The sequence below is a fragment of the Solanum lycopersicum genome, chromosome 3 (genome assembly GCF_036512215.1).
Source record: "Solanum lycopersicum chromosome 3, SLM_r2.1".
Classification (NCBI taxonomy): domain Eukaryota; kingdom Viridiplantae; phylum Streptophyta; class Magnoliopsida; order Solanales; family Solanaceae; genus Solanum; species Solanum lycopersicum.
The window spans coordinates 21,191,006-21,214,716 of record NC_090802.1 but is presented as its reverse complement, the minus strand read 5'-3'; the positions used below and the strand labels follow the sequence as shown (position 1 = coordinate 21,214,716).

General features: G+C 30.8%; 1 protein-coding gene and 2 long non-coding RNA genes across 5 annotated transcripts; 1 reads left to right on the top strand and 2 right to left on the bottom strand.

Moving 5' to 3' along the window:
- Window positions 1-1,230: 1,230 nt before the first annotated feature.
- On the bottom strand, window positions 1,231-2,105 carry LOC101253163 (zinc finger protein 8). Its single transcript, XM_010319568.4, has one exon. It carries the CDS (start codon window positions 1,990-1,992, stop codon window positions 1,375-1,377), a length of 618 nt encoding a protein of 205 aa, XP_010317870.1. The 5' UTR covers window positions 1,993-2,105; the 3' UTR covers window positions 1,231-1,374.
- A 6,489-nt stretch (window positions 2,106-8,594) lies between these two features.
- Window positions 8,595-13,055, top strand: LOC104646276 (uncharacterized). Of its 3 annotated transcripts, none has more exons than XR_011219911.1 (3): window positions 8,595-9,330; window positions 9,447-9,588; window positions 9,801-10,077. It is a non-coding gene; the product is annotated as an uncharacterized lncRNA (long non-coding RNA). The 3 variants fall into 3 exon arrangements; XR_740414.3 differs by lacking the exon at window positions 9,801-10,077 and adding an exon at window positions 12,799-13,055 and having other exon boundaries at window positions 8,746-9,330; XR_011219912.1 differs by lacking the exon at window positions 9,801-10,077 and adding an exon at window positions 12,794-13,055 and having other exon boundaries at window positions 8,746-9,330.
- Window positions 13,056-16,702: 3,647 nt separating this feature from the next.
- On the bottom strand, window positions 16,703-18,883 carry LOC112941169 (uncharacterized). The gene is made up of 2 exons (XR_003246217.2): window positions 18,744-18,883; window positions 16,703-17,115 (listed from the first exon to the last, which is right to left on the bottom strand). It is a non-coding gene; the product is annotated as an uncharacterized lncRNA (long non-coding RNA).
- Window positions 18,884-23,711: the final 4,828 nt, after the last annotated feature.

Sequence of the window (23,711 nt, the reverse complement as noted above, 5' to 3'; positions counted from 1 at the left end):
TGGTCTTGGGATTGTTATAGTTGGGTTAAAGTGTTGGGCTTCAGAAGATTGTAAAGTTAAAGATTAAAGTTAATTAAATTTAATAAAATATTTATATTTTATTTATGAATGGTATATAAATAATTATAAATTTTATATATCTAATTTATCTGTTTGGTTTGGTTATTTTGCAAAAAAAAATTCAGTAAAATTAAAACCAAACCAAATAATATCTATTTTCAAAATTCAAAACCAAACCTAACCAAACATCAATTTTTAAAAATAATTTGGTTCAAATTACAATTTGATTTGATTTTTTAACCATAACCATGAAGGGAAACTTACATAAATATACTATAATAACAAAATATTTACCATTTATAGCAATAATTTTTCTTTTTCACTTGATCACTTTTAATTCGTTTATAATACAAGTTTAATTCATATTACAAAGAATAATATTTTATTCATATATAATACAAATTTTAATGATAAATAATTCATTTATCACACATTTTAATTCACTTATAATACAATGTGTCAATTTTTTTACCAAACAAACATAATATATTTTAAAAACAATTATAATTCATACATAATTCACTTTTAATATATATGACAGATTTAACATAGTATTGTTATAAATGATAATAAATAAATATATTATAAAAATCAGTAATTATCTATTAATATATCAATTTATGTAATTTTTCCAACCACGAACAAAAAACACAGTAACAAGTAGATTGTATATTGACCAGTTGACTATATATTCCCTCGATTTCAATTAGTGAGAGATAATTATATATCACATACACTTATGAAACCAAAAACTTGTTACTTAGTAATTTAATTGTCGCTATTTTTCACAATTCTGAGCGCAAATACAACATAACTTGTACACTCACAATCACAGCCCAGCGACTCATGTACACACCCAAAACAAGAAAAAAACACATGTATCATCGTAATTGTCCATATAATTCTTAATTTCAATTTTTTATATGACATGCTTAAAATTATAAAATTAAAAGATATATGATATAATTTTAACTTAAAGTAATAAATAATTTTATATTTGGTTTTACTTGTGATAAATGAAAATTATTATATTGAAACGGAAGTAGTTAGATAACAATCTAATTTGGTCTGGACAATTATTCTTTTTCTTAAGTGATGTAAAATAAACTCTCTCTCTATATTATAACCCATGGCTAAACATTCTTCAACCGACAAAAGTGAGTAGAGAACTTAAAGAAGAGAGAATTGCATATACTACAAAAATTATGTCATTTACATAACGTTGGTAGACTAATAAAAAGTTGCTGAAATAAGAAAAAGCTTAAAATTAAATATGGTGCAGGTAAAGAATTTTAATTAGCTAAGACTATTTAGTCACAAATGTAGATCTAAACTCACATGATCTTGAGTGGCTGAATTGGTATTGATAATTGGAGAAGACTTGAAATCCTGATGATTATTAGCAGGAAAAACGAGTGGACGACCATAATTATAACTTGCTGGAATTCTCCATAACGCTAATGGACTTCCATTTATAGGCGGAGTTTGATGATGATGAGAAGGAGTTGCGTAAAATCTGCTTGTGTTTGTAATCCATGTTGATGGATGGTGATAATTAGGAAGGCGATAATTCATCATACCATAACTATTATTTGCTTCACCCTGTATCATTGCAGATTGCAGATGAAGACGTTTAGCATGTTGACGTTCTCTCTTATGCGCATTTTGATGTCCTCCTAAAGCTTGTGAAGTTGGGAAATTCCTGCAACAATAATGGCATTCAAATTTCCGATTTGTATTTGAATTCTCTTTTGTTTCTTCTGCTTCAATAGTTTCCGATTCCTCATGATGCGTTGTAGTAGTACCAGCTACAAATTCTTTACCGAAAAGCCTAATGCCGGTCTTTTCTTTAGGAACTGGACGGATAAAAGGTAGCTGAGAGAAGGATTCAACGTTCATGAAATCACGAGTTTCTGTATCTGTTTTCTCCATGAGAGAGAGAGAGTATTTTGAAAGAAAGAAAGAAAGATACAAGAGTACTGTGGTGATGTCTATTTTTCTTTAGTTGGAGGGACCAGTTATAAATGAAGTGGTCTGATCCAAGGATAATTGGACCTGACCCTTCAATATACCTCACATACATATTTTGCTCTAATCTTTTTCCTTTTCAAATATATTATTTATTGGCAAAAATTGTTATAAATAGTGTTTAGGCAAATTCTAATTTGCAGCTACACTTTTCGGTTTTCAGCTAATTTTGCTATTAGCTTTATTTGGTTTCTAATGGTATAAATTCAGAATTTTGTATATGGGTACCCTAGCTATTTGTATACCAAAAGAAAAGTTCATAATAAATTATTTGTTTGTATATTGACAAGCAAAATATACAAATAAAGTTATGAAAATTTTCTAAATGTATAAATATAAAATTTGTATATATATACCTTATTTGTATATTCACAAGCGAAATATTGCAAAAGCACGCAACTGCACCCTTCGTGACATATAAAACTACAACTATAAAGAGCAATTATCAAAACCATAGCTATAGAGATTTGCTATAAATATTAAGACCATGTAATTTCATTGAGAAATGGCTCAAAGTAGTTCTTTTTATTTATGAGCTTAGACTCAATTTTTCTTATTCTTTCATATATTGTGTTAATAGTACTTCATATTTATAATATTGGTGCATTTTTTATTTTATCCCAACTTTTATCTATTTATTTTAAAAGTAGACTTCCTCCAAAATTTAGTATATGAAATGCTTACTTATCTTTCTCTTTGAAACACAAACCATGTGTTGTTTGTTTCATTCAGACCAAATGTCAGTTGCTTAAACCAAAAATCTATTTTGAATTTTGGACTATACATGGTATACCTTAAAAAATTGTCTTCAAAATGAGGAATAAGTTCCAAATGCATGAAAAAATCTATAAATATGATATAACAAGACCAACTTAAGCCAAACACTTCGGACATTATGAAAAAAAATAATCTTTAGTGACAATTAATTAACGATACTAACTTAATTGCTACTATATAATTTTTTAATGATATTTAGCATTCTTTATGAATATTCCTAAAACTTATACCATTATCAAATCCAATGAAACTAACTAATTTCAGTAAAAAGTCAATAATCTTTATTAATGTAGATGTTTGTTGCCACTAATAACAAATAGAAGTTGATTAACCATTTTTCTATTTCATTTTTGGTCCCATTAAACTAAGAACTCTTTTTAGTGGAAGGTTATTCTCTTGGGGATTGGAAGAAAGGAACATGAAAATAGAAATTTAAAGTTTTCATGATAATCCAAGTTCTTTACCACTAAATTTCTATTTTTTTTTCCTTTATGAAAACAGAAATGAAATTTATGAATTGTTTCTTAGCTAGTTTTAATTCTATATCAATATTTATTGTAAAAAATGAAATTGCAAGGATTTACTTTTGGAAAGGAAAAATGTATTGTTATCGAAATCTCAACCTTAAAAAAAGACAAAATTGAGGAAGAGCCAAAAGTGTTTCAATGTAGCAAAAATAAAAGACTATTTATTAATGCATTATTTGAAACTGTAAAATGACTTTGTATTTAAGCGCAAAGATAAAAGAAGTATTTGAGTTGAGAAAGATTATATATAATTTGAAAAAGATTAAAGGTTATTTAAACTCATTTGAAATTCATATTTAGTTGAAATCGAGTTAAAATTTTTTATGATTGGTGAATCTCACAGAAAGGTATATATCTATATGTTACTATATTTAGTTGAAATCGAGTTGGAAATTTTTATGACACGTGAATCTCACGGAAATGTATATATCTATATGTTACTATGGAATATTACTAAAAATTCAAATAGATATAGGACCATCACTCATTAAAGAAATAAAAATTATTTACATGAACATGTATTTTACTTAATGATTCTTAATAATCTTCTTCTTCTTTGATTTTTAGTAGCATGTGCAATATAATTACCAAGTTTAGAGGTAAAGTCCACATTCAGTCCTTTTAATTTGGTATCGGTCAATTTCATTGAAACATTTGGCTTTAGCTATACATCTCCATTAATTTCAAACCATTCTACTTTATGACCATACTGAACAAATGAGACAAATTTTGGACCACAAATTATTTTTTCCCAATCAGTTGGACTTCAAAATTAGCCAATTTCATCTTCTACATCCAATTTAAATCAATATTGTGGTTTAAATTTTGGGCTTGAGCTCTAAATCTTATATTTTATAGCATTATTCACATAAATGAATTCTATAACATATAAATTTAAATTATTTAAATTTTAATATAATATAAATATCGAATGAATAATTTTATAGAAAAAAGACGACAACTTAACTATGCCTTGTGGGTCAATCTCTAATGGACCAAGAACTTGAAGTTGGTGATTCTTTATTTTTCTGTTTTTTTTTTTGGATAGTCGGTGGTCCTGTATATCAATCTAAAATAAAAGGTTACTATGGGTTGTTAAATTTATGATTATCTTTTTATTCATAGAAATATATATTTTTTAGCAAAAATTATTTTTAAAAAAAAGTGAAAATAGAATTTTTTTTTATAAGTGACAATTTATTTAATTATGTCATCCTGATGTTCAATACGAAATGTATCATTATTTACCTCATGTTTTAATACCTTTTCATCTTTTGAATATTAACTGTAGTAATTTGTTTTAATATTGTACTTTTATTGTATGGGAAAAAGGCATTGCTAAATAAATTGACTTTGCGTAGGCACAAGACCCACAGCAGTCGTGCTATATCGTGACTTGGTTATGATTTCGTTTTTTAAAAGTTTAGGCTGTGTATAAAGAAAAAAGGGTCAAATATATTTTTAATTTATTAGAAATGATTTAAAAGATGGAAAAATGATATATATATATATATATATATATAAAAGTCATTTTTTATAGGTTAAGTGCATCTTTGGTTTTTTTTCTTTTATACGAATGCCTAAACTTTTGGAGTCGTGCCTTGTAATATAACTTTTATTTTACCCCTCGGACTTATGGGGTTTGTCTGGGTTAATGTTCACATGTTTTATTATTGTTATGTCTTTATATGTGCCTTCTGAGCTTATTAATGTCCAACTAGGTTTAGATAATTTTTTACTGCTTTACACCAACACATGTCTAGGTTATATATATTTTTATCATTGTTTTACTACCTTGTTCTGCTCACTTCGTTTATTCTTATTAAAATCACAAGTTCGATCAACCTATGATGCCTATTGACATACTCATTGTTTGATTTTCATGTTGCATCCTTTAACTTTTTCTAGATGCAGATTCAAGCTCTAGTGCCCCGCGGTGAATCTCGTGCTACTATTGCTGATATTTCGGAAAGGAAAGCGAAGATAAATTTATTAGCAATTAGAGTTTGATCATCTCCATTAGTATATAATTTTTGGCTAATCTTTTATATTTCAAGACAACTTGTATATATGTCTAGTCTATATTCTACTTTTCTAGTAGCTTATACTGGCATCCACCAGATTTTGGATTGGATCTTTATTTTGACCTTATTCGAGGGTTGTATGTATGTATTCTCTCTTATTTCCATTGCTTTTGTTTTAAATTATGTATCATTATAATTTATACTTCCTTCTATCTCCTCAACTCCTTAGGCTATTTGAGACTAAATTAATTTACCAACCAATAAAATGTAATAGATGTTATCGTGACCTTAATTTTGGACCATGACAAAAAGCACGTAATCAGCACTACTATCCAAGACCCATCTAATTTAGAGAATTGGATTAAGCTAATATTGCTAACATTTTGTATTAGATCTAATGGACCCCCTGTACTGTTTATTTGAACTAATTTGATATATTGGTTGATTTAGCTTTTTTATAAAATGGGTTCCAAAAATAAAAATATAATATTTGAGGTTTAAATTGAAATCTGTACTATTAAACTTCAAGTCAAATCTCTATTCTTCTATTCAGAAAATTTTAAACTCTCAATATACAATAAATTAAAAATTATGTGCTATACATACTATAATTTTAACTTAGGAGGTTCTAATAAATATCTCAAACCCCTCTAAATCCACCTTTAAATAGCATATTCATTGCAGGAAAAAGATAATGTCAAGGATCAGCAAAAAGATCCAAATATATTGGAAAAATACTATATGTGCCTAAGATATAGTGGAAAAAGACATTTTTTGAATTTTACCTATTCAATGAGAAGAAAATTACTCTAGTACGTATATCCGTTTATTTTTATTTATTCATGTTTAATTTGATGCACCTTTTAAAAAATTAGTAATAAAATAATAAATTTATTATATTATTTTATGAATGTAATAAATTTAATATTTTGAAAGTAATTATAACTAATAATAATGATAAATTAGGAGCTAAGTAATAAATTATTTCTTAAATTTTTAAATTAAATAAATAAAAATAGTCATCTACTTTTAATAAAATTGACAAGTAATAGAAAGGGAAAAAATCACATGGTTAAGAAAACATATATAAGTTAATTAGTCATCAGAGCTATAATTTTAGTTAATTATCACTCGCAATTACCATTCAGTGATTTATACGTGGGTTGTGGTTTCATATTTGTATAATCACACGTTTGTATGATATAATTTGTATAAATTTTGTATAATGTAATTTTGTATAGTATAATTTATATAACTGTTTAAAGTTCAAATGATTGTATTTGTATAATTTTGTTGTTTCGAGTTTATACAAAAATAATTCAATTATACAAACGTACTTACGAATTATATAAACTCACATGCAATACAAATCAATGGATTATACAAACGAGATAACTTAAACTGTAACTACAAATCGCAATGCAAATTATAGTTATGGAGTATTAATTAAATTTATTATAGAAATGAGGAGGAAGCAATTAATTGTTAGTGTATTTCTTGTTTTTTTAACAAATTCTTTTTTTAAAAATACTTATTGTACCAACTATTTAAGAGGGTAAAGTAGGAAAATAAAAATAGAATTTCCTAGATATTTTTGTATTTTGCAGTAAAATTGGACTGTGGACTTGGTGAGGTAGTAGGAGGGAAGATGAAAATAAACAAAAACTTTTGCATTAAACAAATCATAATATCCGTTTCCTACTTTATTCCTTCATATATTTAAATTTATAAAGTTTTTTCCTACTTACATATTAAACTTAAGGGTACATAAGTTTGGATTTTTAAAAAATACGAATCAAATTATTTGTGTTTTATTTTTAAATTTATAAATCAAAATTAAATTAATAAAATCTGAGGTTTCTGATTTCGGATTTTTGATTTTTTTTTCCAGGTTTTGCTAGTAAAGTATACATATAGACATATAATTAACGTGTGCTTCTAAAATTTCTTCAATGCAGTCAAAATACAATTATTTAAGATATTTCTGAAGAAATAACACAAAATATGATATGAGTAATGACACTGAAATATTCAACAAAAAATAATAATGTAATCTCATAAAATAAATATTGCAAATAAAATAAGTTAAAATGAGAATTATCATAAATTTAAGTATTAAGTATTTATTATATGATTAAACATTAAAGACAATCAAAATTAGGTTATGTATTTTAATTATCTAAACAAATATATAACTAAAGAAGAAATATTAAACATTATCATTATTCTTAGCATTGAATTGATTTTCTTTTGTTGATTTTGATTTTTTCTTTATTAGAGTTACTAATATCTGTGGAATATAATATTAATTGGACTATTCAAAATTCAAACTCAACCTTGAAATAATATGTTAAAAAGATAAAAACTATTAAAATGTATAAGAAATATTTATGAATTATATCAAAGTAAATATTATTATGTATAAAGTGAATTTTAAAAATTATATATACGATGATAGATTGATTTGGTCTCGGATTGACTTTTTAAAGTTTAAACCAAACCAACCCAACATAGTCCAATTTTTTTCTTCAATACTACACCACATCAAGCTAAACCAATAATAAAAATTTTTGACTTGATCTACAATTAAGTACAATTTTCAGTTCGATTTTGTTCACCCCTAATTATAACTACTTTTTGAAAATAAATAAATTGTGTTTTTCCTACCTTATCTTCTTACTAATGAACAAAATCAACCTTTTTATTGTGATTTTATAAAAAAATATAGCTACCACGATGCATATTATTATAAGAAACTCAAAAGAGGGTGCAAACTATAAAAGTGTGCATACATTTCTCTAAGTCTTGTGTTTTCAATTAAAATTATTGTTTCTATCCATAGGGAAACATAATATTTTTTGCAGGGTAATTAAAGAGCAGAAGATGAAAAGAAGCATGCAGATATATTTCAAATGTGGTAAAAAGAAAAATTGGAAATTATATGTGGTTAAATCATAAGAATAGGTCCTCTTTTATTTTGTTTTGCCAATTGCCATGTCAAGAGTAGTCACTCTCATGAAGAAAAGAAAAAGAAAAAACAAAAAGAATAGCCTCTATCTTATTGGAGTTATATAAAGATGAGACAGGTTGCCATAATTGAACAAATGTTTAGTTTTGTGTTTAAATGGATGTATACTGGTTTCTTCTCTTTTATAGATTGCAACATGTTAATAAAAGTGGAGCCCCCAAAAAACTGTCTTTGAAGTTCACATCTCATAGCAAAACCCAACAACAACCACCTTCATTCATTCATTTCATGCAAAACCATCTTTACCATTAAAGTCATAGTCTCAGAGGTATATAGGGGACCATATTCTTAATCATTATTCATGTATCAAAAGAGTTAGTTCAATTCCACTGCACCACTTGTGCCTTCATAAAGTGGGAAAACAATCTTACATGACCCCCTTTCCTTTTCTTTATATTTGTTTCTTGTTTTCTCAACATCACCTTCAGATCTTCTATTAGATTTTTAATTCTTCTTCTCGATTTTTGGATATGCCTTTAGGGGATGTCGTTTAATTATCCCCACTTATAATTTGTAATGACTCTTTAGGTCATTTTCCTGCAGTGCGTTATTTTCAGCGTTAAGAGCTTTCCTATAGCAATCTCAAGTCATTTATAATATGCTGAGATCGACAGTTCGATCACCTGGTCGTTCATTTTTTTAAGCGAGTATGAGTGTTTTGGAGCTTTTGAAACTTGACTTCAGTAAAAAAATCAGGTAGACAACCTCAAAATACAGTTCTATTAGCTCCACAACATCAAGTTTGGTCAAGAAGGATCTTTGGTACGCATCCCAAGTCTTTCGGGCTCATTTCAAGCTACCTTGTGGCTTTGGGCAAAAATAGAGCCTCGGATGTGAGACCCACTTCTTGTCGAACATTGGGCTGCGTTTGAGGCTCGTAATAGAGGTAACTTCTCATATCGAAGACCTCTCTGTCTTTAATGTTGTCTTATGATTCATAATGTTGCATGAACTATTTTTGATCAAATTTAAGCTCGGATTATATCCTTTTTTGGCCATCAGATTTAGTGATACTAGTCATGCCTTTATACCTCTGAAAAGGTATATTTGGTCCTCTCGATTGGGCGTATAAATCGGAGATCTCACGCGGTTTTATGTCGGTTAATAGTAGCTCCCGCAGTCAGACTATAGTGCATATGACCAGGTTTTCAATTATATTTCAGTATTCAGTTTCAGCATGTTATGTATTTGGTCATTGCATTCATTTTAGTTCATTTGGATGTATTTCAATATTTCCATAATGTTCTGATTATATCATTGCTCAATATGCTTTGTTCAGTTGTATGTTTTGTTCAGCTTTATCCTACCCTGCATGCTCATTGCCTTCCAAGTATTGACATATATTTTATGCTGTAGGTTTAGGCCCTCAGTACTGAAATCATGCGTAGATCGGTTTCCGATCCATACTCAACAACATCAGTGCGTGAGTCCTCATACTTTGAGGACAATATAAATGTTTTCAAATTAAATCTTTCATATAGTTCCAGTTTTGCTAGGGTTAGCTGGGGACATGTCCCAACAACTTTAGTCAGTTAAAGACTTTTTCAGACATAATATTAGATTCAGTTTTAGCTTTGAGGGAATGTTCAATTTCTTTTATATATTCAGATCAGCATTGCGTATTCCCCTCTTTTAGTCATCTCATGTTTTTAAGCTTAGTATCTTTTGTTCAATTGTCTTAATATGCTTGTGATATGCTATCTCAAGGTTAGGTCCAGTGTTTACGTCAAGGGGGTAACCTCTGGGCGCGACATATAATTCCCATTATATCTTGTAAACATCATCAATGAACTCTTGAGGATCTTCCTCAACTTTAGACCCATGAAATTCCGGAGGATTCATCATAGTAAATCCCCCACCCTTGGTAACAACTCTCAAAATGAACTAGGTTAATCTAGAGCCTCTCATGGGTTTAATGAGTTAATAACTTGTTAAAATAGTGAATAATATCTTTAGAAGTTAATTCTAAAGAGTTTTGAAGTTGAACGTCAAGGGACAATCAAGACGTTCAGAAACTAGTCTTGTGTGTGTGCTAGTGTGTCCTTGTATGATGTATGAGCTTTTATGTGTTGTTTGGAGTCTAAATCAGTGAAGATGATCTTAACTTCTAGAGGGACGTGTTTAGGGTCAAAACATCGGTTATGACTCCCCAAGGACCTCCATAAGGGTCCTTGAGGACAATCCAACCTTGGACCAATAAGCTGCCCAGGGCAACAAACTAATACCCATAGAAGAACTAGTCTGCGTCACAGACACGTCGCAGAATCTACTCTCTCAAAATTTATTTCCAAAAATTTTGTGGGAACAACTCCGCGACGCGGGCTTATTCCCCGATGATAGTTCTGAAAACTTAAGTTAAGTTGACTTGTTTAAAAAGGTCCAATTAATGTAGGGGTGTTTTGAGTATTTTGGGAGTTATTATACATGGATTTTAGGTCATTATACACCCATTACCCGAATAAAAAACCCAACCCTCAATTAGAATCTACAAGTTTTACATGCTCTCCCTTCTTTCTAAATTCTATCTCTAGTTAAATCCTCAATTAATGAACCTTCAAGCTCCAAGGTAAAAGGCCAAATTCTTCAAGTTTTCAACCTAAATTTCATGGGATTACTACTAATAAGGTATGGTGATTACATCCTTGATTCTTCTTTCATGTATTCCTTGAATTTCTAATTTTGTCTCTAAAGTGGGTACATTGATTATGATCCAATTATGTTTAATTCATGTGTAGATTGTTATGAGCTATTGAATTATGTGTTGATCATTATGAATTTTTTCTTAGATTTCCTTGTAGTATTTATATCTAAATTGAGATTTGTTGGATCATCAATATGGATGAATTGTTTGCTTAGTCTTATGTATATTATCATTGGTAAGATGCAAATTTGTTGAAAAAGCTAAGGAATGGTGACAGTGGCTATTGGAAGGTGGTGAGTTGACCTAATTCCTTTGTTTAACATAGAATTGATACTGAATTTTCATTGATTGGTATGGTCCACTTATAGTGGCGGTGTTTAATTGTTATAGTTGATATGAACATGGCCTTGTCGGCATTATTATGTGAATTATGGTATGATCATGATATGGTATATGTGAAGGTATAAAGTGACGTTGCTCATGTGATGTCTATATGATCTTGTATGAGTGCTAAAATGATATGATTGAACGTACCTCTTCTGTAGTTTTTGATATATGATAATGAAGGACTAAGAAGAGTCCTATGAGAATGATGTACTATCTTGTATTAGTAGATTAGTTATCCCTACTTGAGACTTGAATGATACTGAATAAATGATATGATGGATATTGTATCCTGACTTGGTAGGCTTAGGCACCCTTGTCTTAAATGAATGAAAGGAGTGATAGTCTAGGATCGGTAGACCTAAAGTAGCTACACTTCTATGAAAGACTAACATGGAACCTTGAATATGAAAAGAAGGTTGAGAATGAGATATCCTAATGAACCTTGATTGGCACCCCTAGTGGACCCTTTATTGGGTAGAAGTCTTATGAGTTGGTAGGACTTAGAGATGGTACCATCTCAAATACTAGTACATGAATGAACTTACTCTATGAGAACAAAGGCAAAGGACCGAGTGGATATGCTTGTGGTAGTAGCTCTGCTTGAGGATGAGACTAGAGTACAAAGAAGCCCTTGATTTCCTTTAACCATATGCTAACATGGGATGATTACTAGTTCTACCTTTGGCAAGTAGAACACCTTCCACGGTAATGGGTCTTTATGACATTGAATTCTATAACTAGCTAGTGTGGTCTACTTCGATTAGTGCCTATTCTCATCATATAGGATGTGCATCCAAGTATTGGAGAAGTTCTACAATGTGTAGTAGTGGAATGGGACGCTATCTACACATGAAACGAGTTGGCTTTGAAAGTGCTAGGTAGAGTTCCGTAGGTCTTCCAAGACCATTATGTGAAAGTAACCTAATTGCTTACTTGTCTCTTAAATGGCTTTAATGAATAATATTAACTTAGTAAAATATGTTTAATTGAAAGGTTCTTATCTAGGGTAGCTTTGAGAATAACTTAGGTGTGCTTTAAGACGGCATATGGGCGGTCTCTTCATGTCTTATCAAGTGAGTCCTAGAGTAACTTTAGGTAGAGGGTCTAAAGTGATGAAAAAGTTACTTATTTAATATGGAATATGTCTTATATGTGGTTGTGACTTCTATTATGTCTTTTAAACTCTTATGTTGAATGTTTCTGTATAAATAGCATGAAAGCATATCTTAAAGAAAATGTCATTTTTGCATGATTTTCTTGCATTTTTGCTATACTTAGTGCACTCAATGTGCTAATTCCATTTGTTTTCTATGTCTACAAGTGTAGGTGGCATGCAATGATTATCTTAGAATTTGAAGCTTGAGAATAACATTCTCTCAAGATTGGTATGTCCTCATATGTTTGAGGACATGACTTATGTTTTAGTTTTCTTTTATAAAAGACTTTGTAATAGATTGAGTTTTTTTTCTTCAAATTGATGAAAGGGCCGTGACCCTATAATATTGACTTGTGTCTAGGATGATTTATGTGATTTAGTTTCTTTCTTATGATTCTATAAAAGAGTTCAACTATTATAGTTAAAAGTTTTAATTCTGCACTACTTTTCATATATATGCAATGAATGAATGCTAAGAGGCTTGTACAAGACATCCGAGAGTTCAATTACGCTGCGTAACAACTCGGGGGTGCTCTCGGGTTGTTACACCCTTGTTGCCGTCATATCCACTCTTGGGTTCACCTCCCTATTTACTTGAGCCGTCATAGCTTGAGACATTGCATGATAGCAGCTTAAAACTCATCATTAGTCACTTTCTTGGCCAGAGGATTGAGTATGCCACGTAACGACTCGGGGGTGCTCTCGGGTCGTTACACCCGTGTTGCGGTCATACCCACTATTGGGTTCATGGGAGCCACAAACTACCTATTTAATTGAGCCATTATAGCTTGAGTCAATGCATGATAGTGGCTTAAGACTCATCATTAGTCACTTTCTTGGCCAGAGGATCGAATCGGAACTTGAGAATGAAGTTTTTGTTCCACATTCTCATTCGTATTCCTTTTTACATAAGCTTTTCTAGGAGTCGTATCCTGAAATGGTTTGAACACGATTAAGAAGAAGAATCTTTCTAAAGATGGACTCTATAACACAAATATAGAGTAATGAAATAGGTGGACCATCCTAAACATCTAGCTTGTTATTCATAAATATGGAGTATTTCACACTCATGAAAATGACTCTACTCGATGTTGCTTATATTACATCTTAGCACCTTTCTAAATTTTGTGCTTTAAATACCATGTTTGTCACAGCCCAATGTGTACCCTAGGCGTAACATGTTGTATAGGACCCCAAGAGGCCCTACATAAGCCACTTAACATACATCATACGAGATCATATAAATAAAGATTTCAAAGAAACTAATATTATAAATGAGTTTGACAAGTGGAAGTCTAATCATAAGTCTCTATAAGCCATCTACTACATTAATAGAAATGATTGATATGTAACTCATACATCACATACAAAGTTTGTAAACTGAATAAAGAAAGCAATAAGTGTGTCACGATCCTTAGAGCATGAAGATTCACCAACTCTTGAGTTCTAGACCAACTAGCTACGAGTCTGAGAGCTAGGAGAGTCAGACCCTACATTATGAAACAATGTAGGCACAAGTATGATAGCAATGCATAAGAGTTATGAAAACATGATAAAAAGACTTTATATGACATGCAATGACCAGAGTAAATCATAAGATAAAAAGTTAGAGAACATAAGTCATAATTATAGTCAATGCAAGCTTAGTATCTTAAAAACACTTGTCACGTACCTACTTATGTCATCCCACAAAATTCAAATGCCTCTCTATTTTGAAGTCATATAGACAAACACTTTGATGATTTAGAAACTAGACTCTCTAACCTCGATTTGATTGGGTATGAATACCCTAAAATTTTATAGATGGGGAGAAAATCTCTGTGAATTTGACCTAAATTTCACAGAAATCTTTAAAACAAAACTTATGATAACTTTTGCCAACTTTTATTTTGTAATTTACTTAACTTCAAAACTTTCGATACGACCATTGAACACTTAAAATATGATATACCACATCATTCTTAATTTATTAATTACTCTTCATCTTCCCATAAAGGTATAAGTTAAATTAGACATTTAAAAAAGTTAGGATTTACAAGTATATAATCTAAAATGATAAAGTACAATAACGTAAATGATAGAGGGATTATGGCACCACACAGTTTCATGTATCTCACGACAAACTCTCAAAATAATTGTGACTAAGATGCAAATCAATAAGATCTAATGGTACTAAGATACCAATTGGCGTCAAAGATGTAGCAAATGTTGTTTGAGTATGGAAATCACATGTACTCAGAAGGCATCATAAGTCGATAAAACTAGAAATTCAACAGTCATATCATATAAAAATACTAAACATAACACAATTAGGTCATTCACCTCTAAAAAGTTAAATGAGGAATGGGGAGAGAGAAACTAATAAAAATCATTAAGTAGTCCATCTATATGTAGTTGAAGTAAGAGAATATGAGATGTAAAAGTGACACTACACAATTCGATAAAACGCATGACCATATGATCCTATCGGTGTATACTTACCTCCACCGATGGCATATGGAAAATCAAAACCCATACGGGATTCGCACGATCCATATATTCACCATGAACAATTTTATTTTGAGCAACTGATGTCGCCCAAACTATAGAGGTGAAAACAGTCAATGCAAAATGCAGTAGCCCAACTAGATTGATGTCGAATCTACAAAGAGCGTACTAGAGTTTGCGTATAATTTGATGTTGAGATTGAAAGAAGTAACTTCTCTTGAGAAATTGAGAATTTTGATTATGATCTAGAAACTATTTTGACAACTTGAATTTTATAATAAAGAAGACAAGCTATAATTATAATTCTTAGATATCAGAACTCCACCAAATACTCTACTATCCATTCATTCAGGTGTGTTTTTGTACAAAACTGACAAAATTATAGATATCCTAAAGTCTCTCAACCCAATTAAGAGGATATCATCACATGTTCTTCTCAAACACTTCAGTGTGGAATCACTTTTTCCATTTATCAAATACTCAAGTACACTATCCTCTCTCAAGCACACAAGATATTATATTGTTGTTATTGGCACCAAATACTCATTAATAAACATTTTTCCTATTCTATACTTCTATGGTGAAGCATGCTAGAATACAAACAAACTTTTATAATGATTTTCATGCATTAAAAAAAATTAAGTACTGGAGGAACTTAATATACAATGATCACTCCTTTTATGAATATATATTTTATTGTAAAGTACTCATTATCATCATCACTAATCTAAGTTTCATAAACCTTAGTTATGTATTTATCTACTTATAACTACCGTAAAATAATTACTGTAACAATTTGAACTATTAAAGAAACACTTGCCAACAAATTTCGTTCGTTCCACAATAATCTTCTAAATAATAAAGTAAATAAAAAAAAAACTAAGAAAAATGCATTGTAATTCTAATTTTAGATCCTAATAGCTCTTCTAAAAATCTGTAACCCTAAATAGAAACTAAGTTTCATAACCTTATTTATATATGTAGCTACTTATAACTAGTATAAAATAATAATTATAATAATTTGAACTATTAGATAACATAAATATAAAAAAAAGCAAATGATACCTTTGATTAAAGCAATAATTGCTAGCGAATCTCGTTCGTTCCACAGTAATCTCCTAAATAATAGAGTAAATTATAAAACTAAGAACACTACGTTGTAATACTAATTCTAGATCCTAATGGGTTTGGCACGGCGCGGCCAGAACGCACATGAATGAACATTTTTCACCCAGATTTCATAATTTAGTCCGAATAAGCCTTTCTAAGTTGTTTGACACTTCCTATGATTCTAACTACTCTGAATGACTTCTAATAATATAGAAATCATCCAGAAACATGAATTACAACCTTGAATCCATAACTTCAAATTCAAGGAAAGTATAGAGACTAGTCTAGAAAGTTCTTAGAGTCTTTCCAAGAAGTCTTTTACGCTTTTAAACTTCTTTTAAGACATAAAGATCAGTTTGAGTAAGGAGTACATATCACGACCGGGGAGCATCCCCTAGTCGTAACGGCGTCTTCATCCTCGAAGAGGACTTAGACTAGCCCTTAGCAATCATGATTACACATCATAGGTCGAAAATGTAGAAAAATTTAAAACTTTATACATATTGAGGTATACATATACCTCTCGCTTACTTTATGCATACATATGGAGTTTACATAGACTCTTCGCATAGGACACTTACATAGGCTTCTCCTTTAGATAATGTAGCCAACATATAAAGATTTAGTCTAATTATACTGCCTCACATTAAACCATCTAAAACAAAGTAGAACATTTGGGCTTAGCCCTTATACAGATCCATAATTGCCATATAGGTATTACAACAATATCTTCAACAATAGGAGGGAAATGAATGTCTTTAGACTATAGCAATACTACCGGGGTAGATCAAAAGGCGCCATCCTCGAACTTGGAGGACTCACCAACTACTTGGTGGAAGAAGTCCAAGTATCCTTGCAAAGTGGCCTAGCAGCTATTCAATGGCCGAAACCTAAAATATTGGGGGGAAAAGGGAAGAAATGTAGGTTAGTACAAAACATATGTACCAAGTATGACTCCTATGCGTAAAATCATTAATGCATGAGAAAAGACACAATTTAGTCAAAACCATGCATTATGTTCAATAATTCAACATGCACATATATAGAATTTTAAAACCAACATGATATTAACCCAACACATAAGCAACCTAATGCAATACTTGTGCAATGCCAAGAATAGAACCCCATGACCTATTCAAAGCTAAGCATCACATTAAGTCACTTACAACATGCATACAACATAGTATCATACTTTATCAAAACATGCTTGATTTGTAAGTTCATATAAAACTTAACAGACATAACATGTAACTAACTTAATTATACACACTTACTTATAGAACCCTCTCTTAGGGTCCCACATGTGCAATGAGTAAGAGAAGTCCCATACCCTCCCTCACCCTATGTAGCAACCTTCAAGACAAGTCCTAAAAAGTTCACATACTTGACTTATTTATTTATCTTATTTCATTTGGGAAAGAAGTGCAATAACCAACATGAGACCTTGTGAGCTACATGGAATCCGATGTTATCCTCCCACACCGAAAAGAGAGGGTTAACACTTGCCTAAGGTGTAACCATTCTTACATATCTATCTAGGTAGATCAACTAAGCTATAGTCCTATGTGGGCACATAGTAAGGGTCACGGAGATTGTTACTATAAACCTAGACTTGCTAAACATGGAGGTTTCCATCTCATGAGACACACATATCTTGGAAATCTGTACTTACTAAACGTGAAGAAACTCATGTGAGAGGCCGGACTTACTAAATGTGAGACCTCCATCTCATTTACATGCCCTTTCGGTGCTAGCGTTTATTCCCTTTAGTAATCATCATACTCATCATACAAGATCATATTAGTCTCTTCCAGACCCCTATGTGAACATCTCATCATAATAGCTCATAGGTATTCCTAAGTGAGAACTACCCTTTCACTTCAGAAAACCACATACATGTGAGTAAACCATTCAATCAACACTTTATCATAATCATGAGAATTTACTTTTAATCATATAATAACCTTATTTTAACATGCTCGCATACTTCATAACCAATTCAATAGTCTAGGGTTAAGGATGAGGAACACTTTCTATCAACATCACAACCACACATTAGACATAGAAGCATTACCTAAGTAAATTATACTTCACAATTGAATTCAAGCAGAATCAATCTTCATACCTTATTGCCCTATCTTTGCCTTCATACTTCAATTACCAAAGAATACATAACCAAAGCATAAAATAGGTAAATTCAAGAATTAATAAATAACAATTACTATTCTACATATTCATATATTCATTCATCTTCCACATTTTTCATATAATTTCAAGGCATAATGAGTGTGCAGAAGAACATGGGTTCAAAGGGGCAAAATTGAGTGATTAACAATAATTTATCATTAATACTTAGTTAAACAATGATAAAATACTATAATTTATCATAATCGATTAACAATTTCGTTTTGAAAAGGGAACACATGTCTAGATTGAAAATCTAGTTTTGGGGAAGTTGAAAATCATCTTTGAAAGGACCTCTTGGGGAAAGGAATTCCAAGAGTAAAAGAAGCCATACCTGAGTGATGATTTTTCCATGAATTTGAGATGAAATCCTTGGTGAATTCTCCCTAGACTTGAGGCTCTAATTGAGGTTGATGTTTGGGGAGAGGGAAACTAGAAAGAAGTTAGAGAGATGCAAGTTTGGGAATTGCGGGGTGTTGGGTTAGTTTAATGGGGGTTAGGTGTTATATAGTCCCTTAACTAACTAAATTAAACACACCCTAACCCTTAATTAACCACCTAATTGACTAAATAATTAAGTTACTTATTAAAAATTTGAACAGTTAAAACAACCCCTGACCCTACAGTCCGTAAGTCCATCGACGACCTGTACTGGGGCAAGCATCGACTGGATCATAGACCATGTTTTTAGACCATTTTTTGGATATATATAAGTGTTGTCCAACGACCACCATCTACGGGCCGTTTACCCATCGACGGCTCGTCGATTGGCTCGTCGTTCGGCTACTGTCAATTTTACAGTTTTGGGTCAATTGGGAAAGTCCTCTCCAAGGACCCTTAGGGTGGTCCTTGGGGAGTCATACTGGACGTTTTCAACCCTAAAAACACTCTAATACTTGTTTAACACCTATCTACCAATTTTCATTAAATACCGACTCTTAAAACCCCATGAAACATGCCAAGGCACACTAACCTCAATTTCACTAGTATCCGCACGTCATAGATGTTTCTTGACGTTTTGACTCTAACACTTTCTAATTAGTTTAAATAAACTATTGTAGGTTTAGAAATAGTGTTTTGAGTCTTATTTTATCTAATGAGGCTCTATACCAAGTCATAGACTTTCGAGTGTTACAATACACATAACAAGAAGAAATTCATTTCAAGTTTCATAAGTCTTTCAAAAACATTTTAATGTCGTTTAAGACTTAAGTTTAAGTTAAGTTAAGAGTAAGGAAAATTATTTTCTTCATAGCAGTATATGGATACTAAGTATTCTCAAGAAAGTGTAAAAATGTTTTCACATTTAAAAAGCAGGGAAACTGAGATTTTCAAGATTGACTTTGAGCTAAGTTTTAAGCACTAATTTCAAATCACAGGATTAAGTATGTTTTAAAAACATAAACTAATATAATGATATTTCTGAGAGTAGTATTGAGCACCGATATGGGGGAGAGTTCAGATAACTCCCAGCCCCCATAAACCGTGTAGCCCACCATAGGTAGAAAAAGATCATACCTTTTAGATGATTCCTTTAGTGCTTTTAGTATAGACTGGTGGATCTATCAGGCAATTCAGGTCCTATATCGATGGTAAGGTGTAGGAAGGACCTGTCAGTGTGAGACAAAACGTTGTAGCATCACTCTAGCTCTTAAGTGATGGTTGTCGGTGTAACAACCCATTTAGTCGGTTTGAGCACTAAAACTTTTTCTTTGATAAAATACTTTCCGATAGATTGTAAATGGATGTTTTGAACTATTCATAATTATAATTATGAAATTAGTGGGGTGGATTTGATAATTTATATAGTTAGCGGTTAAAGGAAATAACATTAAAATCAATATTAGGCCACTTTTACACCTTTATAATTAGTCATATTATAGTTAGGTTAATAAATAATATGTAGAAGAAAAGAATAGAGGGGAAGAGGAGAAACGAGAGGACAGCGTGGAACAAGAAGTGAATTCAAAACTGTTGCCTTCAGGTTAAATCATCCTCCAATTCTTCTAGTAATACTAATATTATTAAATTATGTTTAGCTTGAATGGTTATACGTGTTGATGTATTAATTGCTATTTGAAAATTTTGGATACAAAAGTTAGGAAGAATGTGGTGTTATAGCAATTATAAAAGGTATCATATATAATATATTATATATATGTGAGAAGATTTCCTCCACATTAGAATTGGTACTATTGATTAGAAGTATTGGCATTGTCTTTAATTTTGATAATTTACTATTATTATAATTATATTATATCATTATTATTAGTGTATATGTTAACCTTGGAGATACATTTACTTTAGTGATTTGCTGGAGTTTTAGGTGAAATTGAGAAAGAAATAGACTAGTTTTAAAATGCAATACGTGGTATGCTACTGGCCTTAGAAACTGATGATTTCCGATACCGAATAGTTCTTGTTATCAAAATTATTATTGTTAACATAGGTGGGTATATGGGATATATATATATATATATATATATATAATTTAATAGGAAACAAATTAAAAATAGACATATGTAATGATAATAATTAATAACCAAGGAAATTATGTGTTACGGTAGAGGGAATTGGATGCATTAAGTTCTGTATATTTAATGCATGCATGTGCTATATTTCGCAGGTGCTATAGTTGGGTTGTTGTCAGTCCGTAGCCACTGGTTTTGTGACTAGTGACTTTCAGACATTAGTATTAATATTTTGTTTTTGTATTAAAAATATATATTTTAATATATGAAAATAGGTAATTAAATATTAGATGTATCAAATTATTTAAATTTCATTAAAGTTATGTTAAATGGGGGAATTTAGACTTATCTTTAGGTTTGAACTTTAGAAAATTGATTATATAATTAGATGAGTTTTTGGATCTAGGCTGAATATAGAGTAAATTGAGTGTTTTATAGATTCGTTAACTTACAAGTTATACATATGTATATACTTGATAGATTGGAAACATTCGGAGGCAATAAGGAAAGGAAGGGCATTGGAGAAGTAGTTGCTTGACTTCGATTCTTCGGTGGAGTTAGGTTATGATTTATTTCTATTTGATAAATAAACTCTAAATAGCGATTGATATGTATTGAGTGATATAGTAAAGTCTCCTAATACTTGATTGTGTGGTTTGTGGTTGGCCTAAAATTATGAGGCTGTTGAATCTCTAATCTTGAAACCTCTCTATTAAAATGACGCCTTGATTAAAGAATACTTGATGAAATAAAATAATGAGATAATTGAATCGGAGTGTCACGTTCCGACATGGTATTATTGGATCAGAGTGTCACATTCTGACACGGTATTATTGGATCGGAGTGTCACGTTCCGACACAATATATGGGATAAGAGTGTTACATGCCGACACAATAACATTAAAGGAAACGAATCTTGAATTAACTTAATATACTCAATCTCAAAGAACTCATTTTCCAATGAGTAGGGTGTGGAGGCATAAGTCCTCATAGGTGTGCTTGATGTTATGATTGATGGTATACCTAATACGGTGTTGTTGTCATCGGTTCATGTGTTTGTTGCTTGCCACCTGTTAAGTATTGTAGTTGATTTTATATTATTATTCAATATATATTGGTTTCTATTTTGAGTTGGCCGATGATACCTACTCAGTACGTGTTCATTGTACCGACCCCTGCTTGTATTTTCTTCTTTGTTTTTTGTGGAGTGCAGCAAGTGTACCATCGACTTCGACTCGCCCTCAACTCTAGCCAGTCTCCAGCACATCAAAGTTCGGGGTGAGCTATTAATTCTAGCTCATACTGGATTTTCTCATTCACGTCTTGATGACTTTGAATTTTGGACATGGACCATCTTTTTGCTTATTTTGGTTTCTTAAACACTCTTAGACTTGGTAATTTAAAAATAGATTTCCTTGAGGTTATGACTATCAAATTTTGGGATAATAAGTATTAAACTTTAGAAACTTATTTAAATTGGTTACTTAATAAGTTTTGGAGCTTCCACATGATTTATATTAATTATAGTTGAACAATTGTAAATGTTGGGGTTTAGATATGTTGGTTCGCCCACCTGGTGGATAAGTGCGGGTGCCACTGACAACTCACTTTGGATCGTAACAGTCGGTTAAAGTATCAATTTAACAAATTTTCAATTATCAAAATTTAACATAAATCTATAAAAACAAAACTTTATATATACAATAATCAATAATTAAAAACTAACAAAGAACGTAACTTGGATAAATTTGATCTGTTTTTAGTAGTGATGGAGTTTCTATTTCATCCAATCAGAAAATGACACATAACATAAATATTTCAAAAAATAAAGAATAAAAAGAGAGTTGTTAGTTTCAAGAGCTATAGTGAGCCAAAAAGTGAATGAATAGTATTTTTAGATGAAAAAGATAAGTAGAAGGATAATTTTCGTCAAAAAACGAATGAAGGATATTTTTAGACATTTTCTTATTATTTAGGGACATTTTTGGAGCTTTAATGTATTACCATTTGGACAATCAAATGATATTTTCTTTGATTTATAATTTTATTAAGTACTTCCTAAATAATTTGCTTTGTTAACTATTATGACTAATAATACTTTTTACGTTTACATTTAAATATTTAAATTTTATTTTAAAAGAAGATTGAAGATTCCGTGTCTGAATTCACAATAATCATTAGTTTGTTTGACTCTTGCCAAACAAATTAAATAAAGTATAATTTAGTATGACTAGAAGTCTTGTACTAGTCTAATGAGTAGGCTTCATCTTAATGGGATGAATATGAATGATTAAGATTCAGACATACAATCAAACTCGCTTAATAAAAACGAATCTGAATTATTAAGATTTAGATCTATATTAGGTGCAACCAAATGAGAAAACAAATGAGGCATAGTATGACTAGAAGTCTTGTACTAGTCTAAGGAGGCATAGTATTCACCTTTGTCATCGAAATGTGCATCCAATACATATTATCTCTTTCTCTAACTAATGTAAGGTTTCTACAATAAGTAAATGTACTAATTTCATGTGTGAAAATCTTATTCGAAAATGTTTTTTTTAAACAAGTACTAGCTAGACAGAAATTGACTTTTGTTTTTATCTCTCTTTTTCTCACATCCAAGTTGCATGAGGATGTGAGATGTCATAGTTCACAAGTCACAACCACCACAACAAGTCATGTCACAATCTCGAGACACCCTTATTCTCTTCAACTAGTAAGAGGGTGCTTACGTTGTTGTCTTTCTTTCTCTTCCTTAACCTCATGGTCCCCTTTTTCTCTTTTTTTCATGTCACTTTCTTGTTGTTCCTCATATCTCTTTCAAAATA